At 32.8% G+C, this 10,311-nt stretch overlaps 1 protein-coding gene across 1 annotated transcript in view; it reads right to left on the bottom strand.

Moving 5' to 3' along the window:
- Positions 1 to 1,358: 1,358 nt before the first annotated feature.
- The window catches only part of LOC143079164 (uncharacterized), a 31,172-nt gene continuing 22,219 nt past the window's right edge, over positions 1,359 to 10,311 (bottom strand). The window contains exons 14-15 of the mRNA XM_076254392.1: positions 2,643 to 2,818; positions 1,359 to 1,574 (exon numbers count right to left, since the gene is read on the bottom strand). Coding sequence (XP_076110507.1) covers positions 1,374 to 1,574; positions 2,643 to 2,818 — 377 coding nt within the window. The 3' untranslated portion in view covers positions 1,359 to 1,373. The remainder of the gene's footprint in view (positions 1,575 to 2,642; positions 2,819 to 10,311) is intronic.

Here is a 10,311-nt window from a genome sequence, read left to right as displayed (position 1 = left end):
TCATCAAATGTTCGATTCAGTATTATGTTTGGTCATCTTACAACTTTTTGTTTCTTATCATAACAAAACACACGGATGAAAATAATATGTAAGTATGTCTTCAATAATATAGATATAGGAAGATGTCGTATGAGACAACTCTCCATCCAAGTCACAATTTTTAAGTAAACCATTATAAGTCAAGGTACGGTCTTCAACACGGAGCCCTGGCTCACACCGAACAGCAAGCTATAAAGGCCCCTTAAAAAAATAATAGTGTAAAACTATTTAAACGGGAAAACCAATGGTGTAATCTATATAAAAAAACGAAAAACGAGAAACACTTATGAACTAATAAACGACAACTTCTGAACACAGCTTACTGACTTAGGACATGTGCAAACAATTGCAGCGGTATTGAACGTCTAAATGTTACCTTATCCCTTATCTGAAACATCACAACATAAAAAGACACACTATAAAATATCAATTTGAATGGCTTAAGTGGTGTTTTGTCTGATGATTGGTCTGTTTCTGTGTGTGTTGCGTTTCGGTGTTGTGTCGTTGTTCTCCTCTTATATTTAATGCGTTTCGCTCGGTTTTGGTTTGTTACCCCGATTTTGTTTTTTGTCCATGGATTTATGAGTTTTGAACAGCGGTATACTACTGTTGCCTTTATTTAAGTCAATAAAAAACGTAGTAACACAAATGTACATACACTGAACGAATAAATTTGATCTATGATACAATGCAAAAGCAAAATTAATAAAGATGAGGAATGAATGATTAAAGTAAAAGTATTACACCGCTGTGAAATGCTAAACAATTTCAGAAAAAAAAACCATTACGTCATATTATACATAGGTAAATGAAAATAGTTTTGTTGTTATATATTTCTTCTTCTGTCTGTATAATCTACCGCTAAGGTATACCAAGAAAGTTTTGTATATCAATAAAATTATTCTAAAACTTGGTACATGTGAGGTGAATATCAACAATAAAACTATAAAATTGATGCTCGATAAAACTGCGTGTTCAGGTTCAGTTGCCGGAAGTGTGATGTACCTTTTTAAACGACATCTAGTACATTTAAATTTTAAAATACACAAATAGTGCTGACTTGCCTCTTACGTGTTGCAATTTTTTTACATGTCTCTTGCAAAGCATTTAGTTTTTCGTTAAGGGTTTGAATTTGATCCTTACACACTCTCATCTTCCCCCTTGAAATAATAAAACTAATAACTAGCTTTTTCAATATAGAAAAAACAAGTTTTATAGTATTTCTCAATAGTTAACTTGCCTCAAACACACAAGATTATGTATTGCTTCTTAGATTAACGAATAGATTACATGCCCAATGAAAATATTTTTACTGGTCTCTTTTTAACATATTGTTATAGTTTCACATACCTCTTGTAAAAGTATACCAATTGATTACATTTGGAGATTATTGTTACCATATAGCAATAATCAATACTTGCCTCTTGTAAACATATAGCAATAGTTTTGCCATCATTTGTTTGTTCAGTTGTTATACCCCATCTTAAGTCTACATAAGTAAAGAATACACCTCTGTCTACACAAAGGCGGTTTATCTGAAATAAAATTATGTATAAATTCATATTTCATATAATATTAGACACTGTTATTCTACGATTTTTTTTTAATTAACAAGTTGTGTGTTCACATTTTAAATACGCCTTAGTAACAATGCCCAACACAAATCAGTATCCTTTTGTAACTAACGTTTAACACTGGTTAATATTAAAGTGCCACGAAACTCTTTACTATGTGGTAAATATTTAAGTACCAAACAAGCACAACCTTTAAATGAGTAGAATTTCAATTTGCTTTTGGTGCAAATCTTTCTGGAGAAATGTACACTTTACATTTTACTAAACATAAGTTGCATCCTAGGCAAAATCTTGGGTAAATTTTCTAATACATTTTAGTGACTATTCCTTGACATACTTCAGTTTTCAGCACAAATGAAGAAGGTTTCGAACACCTATAGTGCAACCACATATCGGAATCATACGTTTAAGGAGCAGATAATGCTAACCCTTCCAGTTCATCGTATATTATCCCCGAATTTTGTTGTTTTTTCTGCTCAATCTTCAGTTCTTTTTTTCTATGATCTTGGTGTTGTCAGGTTTTTTTTTAACTTTTTATCTTTTCTCTCTTGTGGATTGATATTTTGTTTTCTGAATTGCTATTTTTGTATTGGCAATGTTATAAAGTCAAAAACTCTTAAATCAGTTGGCCTGTTCTTGAGTAGCATATTATATATCTTAAATATCTTAATAGACTAATATCTAATAGATGTGCTTTTTTATTTCAAGCATAACGTTTACTTTGTATGGCAACTACAATGGTCGGTTATAATATAAAGAACGAAAAGAAATAGTAATTAAAGATGAATAAGACCTTCAACAATTTTCAAGTACACTTCTGATTCTAAAACATATAGCAGATGAAATATTTACCAATTTTTATGATTTAGTATATTTGAAAATTTCAGTCATGCCAAAGACATAAACTATATAGAACAAATTTCTGCTTTGCTTGTTAGTATGGACAATTTCTTATTTTATTGTTAAATGTTCACAATTTCGTTGTTTTGTTGACCTATGTATGGTATCTTTTAACCTTTTCTCACTCACCTCTCTGAAAGCCTTTTTGATAATTGCCTCCCTCTCCAAAGTAAAATCGCGAAATGTGCTTGAAACAAATACTCTGATTTCCCTCTTTTTGTGAGTTTGTTTTTTGCCTCCCTTCCAACCATGCAATTCATTAGACATATCTGTTTGCTTTTCGAACTCCTGGTCAACTGGTAAATCTACAAAATTTGCATTTTATATTTTATACTATGAATTCATTTTTATTCGTTGGATTACAATGTTCGTGGATTTCGTTGTCACAAGTTGGACCAAGATTAAAATGTTCAATGATGTATTGTTCAATGATCTTGTATACAGACTATGGTAAAACCTCAAAATCACATATCAAAGACAATCCAATATCTTCTTTATCCATCACAATTGTAATCAATGAACATAAATGTACATGAGTGCAAAAAAGGCATAAACACTGAATCCTTTTCTCAAACATCTTAAAAATACATAAATTTGCTCTTATAGTTTCCAAAATCAGCAGATGTGCCTATCTCATCCAACAATGTATATATAACACTGGTATTAGATAAACTCATCAGATGTGCCTATCTCATCCAACAATATATATAAGACTGGTATTAGATAAACTAATCAGACGTGCCTATCTCACCCAACAATATATATAAGACTGGTATTAGATAAACTCATCAGATGTGCCTATCTCACCCAACAATGTATATAAGACTGGTATTAGATAAACTCATTAGACGTGCCTATCTCGCCCAACAATATATATAAGACTGGTATTAGATAAACTCATCAGACGTGCCTATCTCACCCAACAATATATATAAGACTGGTATCAGATAAACTCATCAGACGTGCCTATCTCACCCAACAATATATATATAAGACTGGTATTAGATAAACTCATCAGATGTGCCTATATCACCCAACAATATATATAAGACTGGTATTAGATAAACTCATCAGACGTGCCTATCTCATCCAACAATATATATAAGACTGGTATTAGATAAACTCATCACACGTGCCTATCTCACCCAACAATATATATAAGACTGGTATTAGATAAACTCATCAGACGTGCCTATCCATCCAACAATATATATAAGACTGGTATTAGATAAACTCATCAGACGTGCCTATCTCACCCAACAATATATATAAGACTGGTATTAGATAAACTCATCAGATGTGCCTATCCATCCAACAATATATATAAGACTGGTATTAGATAAACTCATCAGACGTGCCTATCTCATCCAACAATATATATAAGACTGGTATTAGATAAACTCATCAGATGTGCCTATCTCATCCAACAATATATATAAGACTGGTATTAGATAAACTCATCAGACGTGCCTATCTCACCCAACAATATATATAAGACTGGTATTAGATAAACTCATCAGACGTGCCTATCCATCCAACAATATATATAAGACTGGTATTAGATAAACTCATCAGACGTGCCTATCTCACCCAACAATATATATAAGACTGGTATTAGATAAACTCATCAGATGTGCCTATCCATCCAACAATATATATAAGACTGGTATTAGATAAACTCATCAGATGTGCCTATCTCACCCAACAATATATATAAGACTGGTATTAGATAAACTCATCAGATGTGCCTATCCATCCAACAATATATATAAGACTGGTATTAGATAAACTCATCAGATGTGCCTATCTCATCCAACAATATATATAAGACTGGTATTAGATAAACTCATCAGATGTGCCTATCTCACCTAACAATATATATAAGACTGGTATTAGATAAACTCATCAGATGTGCCTATCCATCCAACAATATATATAAGACTGGTATTAGATAAACTCATCAGATGTGCCTATCCATCCAACAATATATATAAGACTGGTATTAGATAAACTCATCAGATGTGCTTATCTCACCCAACAATATATATAAGACTGGTATTAGATTAACTCATCAGACGTGCCTATCTCATCCAACAATATATATAAGACTGGTATTAGATAAACTCATCAGATGTGCCAATCTCATCCAACAATGTATATAAGACTGGTATTAGATAAACTCAGCAGATGTGCCTATCTCACCCAACAATATATGTAAGACTGGTATTAGATAAACTCATCAGATGTGCCTATCTAACAATATATATAAGACTGGTATTAGATAAACTCATCAGATGTGCTTATCTCACCCAACAATATATATAAGACTGGTATTAGATAAACTCATCAGACGTGCCTATCTCATCCAACAATATATATAAGACTGGTATTAGATAAACTCATCAGATGTGCCTATCTCACCCAACAATATATATAAGACTGGTATTAGATAAACTCATCAGATGTGCTTATCTCATCCAACAATATATATAAGACTGGTATTAGATAAACTCATCAGACGTGCCTATCTCATCCAACAATATATATAAGACTGGTATTAGATAAACTCATCAGATGTGCCTATCCATCCAACAATATATATAAGACTGGTATTAGATAAACTCATCAGATGTGCCTATCCATCCAACAATATATATAAGACTGGTATTAGATATACTCATCAGACGTGCCTATCTCACCCAACAATATATATAAGACTGGTATTAGATAAACTCATCAGATGTGCCTATCTCACCCAACAATATATATAAGACTGGTATTAGATTAACTCATCAGATGTGCCTATCTCATCAAATAATATATATAAGACTGGTATTAGATAAACTCATCAGACGTGCCTATCTCACCCAACAATATATATAAGACTGGTATTAGATTAACTCATCAGATGTGCTTATCTCATCCAACAATATATATAAGACTGGTATTAGATAAACTCATCAGATGTGCCTATCTCACCCAACAATATATATAAGACTGGTATTAGATAAACTCATCAGACGTGCCTATCTCATCCAACAATATATATAAGACTGGTATTAGATAAACTCATCAGACGTGCCTATCCATCCAACAATATATATAAGACTGGTATTAGATAAACTCATCAGACGTGCCTATCTCACCCAACAATATATATAAGACTGGTATTAGATAAACTCATCAGATGTGCCTATCCATCCAACAATATATATAAGACTGGTATTAGATAAACTCATCAGATGTGCCTATCTCACCCAACAATATATATAAGACTGGTATTAGATAAACTCATCAGATGTGCCTATCTCACCCAACAATATATGTAAGACTGGTATTAGATAAACTCATCAGATGTGCCTATCTCACCCAACAATATATATAAGACTGGTATTAGATAAACTCATCAGATGTGCTTATCTCACCCAACAATGTATATATAAGACTGGTATTAGATAAACTCATCAGATGTGCTTATCTCACCCAACAATGTATATATAAGACTGGTATTAGATAAACTCATCAGATGTGCCTATCCTTCCAACAATATATATAAGACTGGTATTAGATAAACTCATCAGATGTGCCTATCTCATCCAACAATGTATATAACACTGGCATTAGATAAACTCATCAGATGTGCCTATCTCACCCAACAATATATATAAGACTGGTATTAGATAAACTCATCAGATGTGCCTATCTCACCCAACAATATATATAAGACTGGTATTAGATAAACTCATCAGATGTGCCTATCCATCCAACAATATATATAAGACTGGTATTAGATAAACTCATCAGATGTGCCTATCTCATCCAACAATATATATAAGACTGGTATTAGATAAACTCATCAGATGTGCCTATCTCACCCAACAATATATATATAAGACTGGTATTAGATAAACTCATCAGATGTGCCTATCCATCCAACAATATATTTAAGACTGGTATTAGATAAACTCATCAGATGTGCCTATCCATCCAACAATATATATAAGACTGGTATTAGATAAACTCATCAGATGTGCTTATCTCACCCAACAATATATATTAGACTGGTATTAGATTAACTCATCAGACGTGCCTATCTCATCCAATAATATAAATAAGACTGGTATTAGATAAACTCATCAGATGTGCCTATCTCATCCAACAATATATATAAGACTGGTATTAGATAAACTCATCAGACGTGCCTATCTCACCCAACAATATATATAAGACTGGTATTAGATAAACTCATCAGATGTGCCTATCTCATCCAAAAATATATATAAGACTGGTATTAGATAAACTCATCAGATGTGCCTATCTCATCCAACAATATATATAAGACTGGTATTAGATAAACTCATCAGATGTGCTTATCTCACCCAACAATATATAACAGACTGGTATTAGATAAACTCATCAGACGTGCCTATCTCATCCAACAATATATATAAGACTGGTATTAGATAAACTCATCAGATGTGCCTATCTCACCCAACAATATATATAAGACTGGTATTAGATATACTCATCAGACGTGCCTATCTCACCCAACAATATATATAAGACTGGTATTAGATAAACTCATCAGATGTTCCTATCTCACCCAACACTATATATAAGACTGGTATTAGATTAACTCATCAGATGTGCCTATCTCATCCAACAATATATATAAGACTGGTATTAGATAAACTCGTATTAGATAAACTCATCAGACGTGCCTATCTCACCCAACAATATATATAAGACTGGTATTAGATAAACTCATCAGACGTGCCTATCTCACCCAACAATATATATAAGACTGGTATTAGATAAACTCATCAGATGTGCCTATCTCATCCAACAATGTATATAAGACTGGTATTAGATAAACTCATCAGACGTGTCTATCTCACCCAACAATATATATAAGACTGATTTTAGATAAACTCATCAGATGTGCCTATCTCATCCAACAATATATATAAGACTGGTATTAGATAAACTCATCAGATGTGCCTATCTCATCCAACAATATATATAAGACTGGTATTAGATAAACTCATCAGATGTGCCTATCTCACCCAACAATATATATAAGACTGGTATTAGATAAACTCATCAGATGTGCCTATCTCATCCAACAATATATATAAGACTGGTATTAGATAAACTCATCAGATGTGCCTATCTCACCCAACAATATATTTAAGACTGGTATTAGATAAACTCATCAGACGTGCCTATCTCACCCAACAATATATATAAGACTGGTATTAAATAACTCATCAGACGTGCCTATCTCATCCAACAATATATATAAGACTGGTATTAGATTAACTCATCAGACGTGCCTATCTCATCCAACAATATATATAAGACTGGTATTAGATTAACTCATCAGACGTGCCTATCTCATCCAACAATATATGTAAGACTGGTATTAGATAAACTCATCAGAGGTGCCTATCTCACCCAACAATATATGTAAGACTGGTATTAGATAAACTCATCAGACGTGCCTATCTCATCCAACAATATATATAAGACTGGTATTAGATAATCTCATCAGATGTGCCTATCTCACCCAACAATATATATAAGACTGGTATTAGATAAACTCATCAGATGTGCCTATCTCATCCAACAATATATAAGACTGGTATTAGATAAACTCATCAGATGTGCCTATCTCATCCAACAATATATATAAGACTGGTATTAGATAAACTCATCAGACGTGCCTATCTCATCCAACAATATATATAAGACTGGTATTAGATAAACTCATCAGATGTGCCTATCTCACCCAACAATATATATAAGACTGGTATTAGATAAACTCATCAGACGTGCCTATCTCATCCAACAATATATATAAGACTGGTATTAGATAAACTCATCAGATGTGCCTATCTCACCCAACAATATATATAAGACTTATAAGACTGGTATTAGATAAACTCATCAGATGTGCCTATCTCACCCAACAATATATATAAGACTGGTATTAGATAAACTCATCAGATGTGCCTATCTCACCCAACAATATATATAAGACTGGTATTAGATAAACTCATCAGACGTGCCTATCTCATCCAACAATATATATAAGACTGGTATTAGATAAACTCATCAGATGTGCCAATCTCATCCAACAATGTATATAAGACTGGTATTAGATAAACTCAGCAGATGTGCCTATCTCACCCAACAATATATGTAAGACTGGTATTAGATAAACTCATCAGATGTACCTATCTAACAATATATATAAGACTGGTATTAGATAAACTCATCAGATGTGCTTATCTCACCCAACAATATATATAAGACTGGTATTAGATAAACTCATCAGACGTGCCTATCTCATCCAACAATATATATAAGACTGGTATTAGATAAACTCATCAGATGTGCCTATCTCACCCAACAATATATATAAGACTGATATTAGATAAACTCATCAGATGTGCTTATCTCATCCAACAATATATATAAGACTGGTATTAGATAAACTCATCAGACGTGCCTATCTCATCCAACAATATATATAAGACTGGTATTAGATAAACTCATCAGATGTGCCTATCCATCCAACAATATATATATAAGACTGGTATTAGATATACTCATCAGACGTGCCTATCTCACCCAACAATATATATAAGACTGGTATTAGATAAACTCATCAGATGTGCCTATCTCACCCAACAATATATATAAGACTGGTATTAGATTAACTCATCAGATGTGCCTATCTCATCCAATAATATATATAAGACTGGTATTAGATAAACTCATCAGATGTGCCTATCTCACCCAACAATATATGTAAGACTGGTATTAGATAAACTCATCAGACGTGCCTATCTCATCCAACAATATATATAAGACTGGTATTAGATAAACTCATCAGATGTGCCTATCTCACCCAACAATATATATAAGACTGGTATTAGATTAACTCATCAGATGTGCCCATCTCATCCAACAATATATATAAGACTGGTATTAGATAAACTCATCAGATGTGCCTATCTCACCCAACAATATATATAAGACTGGTATTAGATAAACTCATCAGATGTGCCTATCTCACCCAACAATATATATAAGACTGGTATTAGATAAACTCATCAGATGTGCCTATCCATCCAACAATATATATAAGACTGGTATTAGATAAACTCATCAGATGTGCCTATCCATCCAACAATATATATAAGACTGGTATTAGATAAACTCAGCAGATGTGCCTATCTCACCCAACAATATATATAAGACTGGTATTAGATAAACTCATCAGATGTGCCTATCTCACCCAACAATGTATATAAGACTGGTATTAGATAAACTCATCAGATGTGCCTATCTCACCCAACAATGTATACAAGACTGGTATTAGATAAACTCATCAGATGTGCCTATCTCACCCAACAATATATATAAGACTGGTATTAGATAAACTCATCAGATGTGCCTATCTCATCCAACAATGTATATAAGACTGGTATTAGATAAACTCATCAGATGTGCCTATCTCATCCAACAATATATATAAGACTGGTATTAGATAAACTCATCAGATGTGCCTATCTCACCCAGCAATATATATAAGACTGGTATTAGATAAACTCATCAGACGTGCCTATCTCATCCAACAATATATATAAGACTGGTATTAGATAAACTCATCAGATGTGCCTATCTCACCCAACAATATATATAAGACTGGTATTAGATAAACTTATCAGATGTGCCTATCTCATCCAACAATATATATAAGACTGGTATTAGATAAACTCATCAGATG

Source organism: Mytilus galloprovincialis, chromosome 6 (genome assembly GCF_965363235.1).
Source record: "Mytilus galloprovincialis chromosome 6, xbMytGall1.hap1.1, whole genome shotgun sequence".
Lineage (NCBI taxonomy): Eukaryota > Metazoa > Mollusca > Bivalvia > Mytilida > Mytilidae > Mytilus > Mytilus galloprovincialis.
This window is presented reverse-complemented; position numbering and strand designations above follow the sequence as displayed.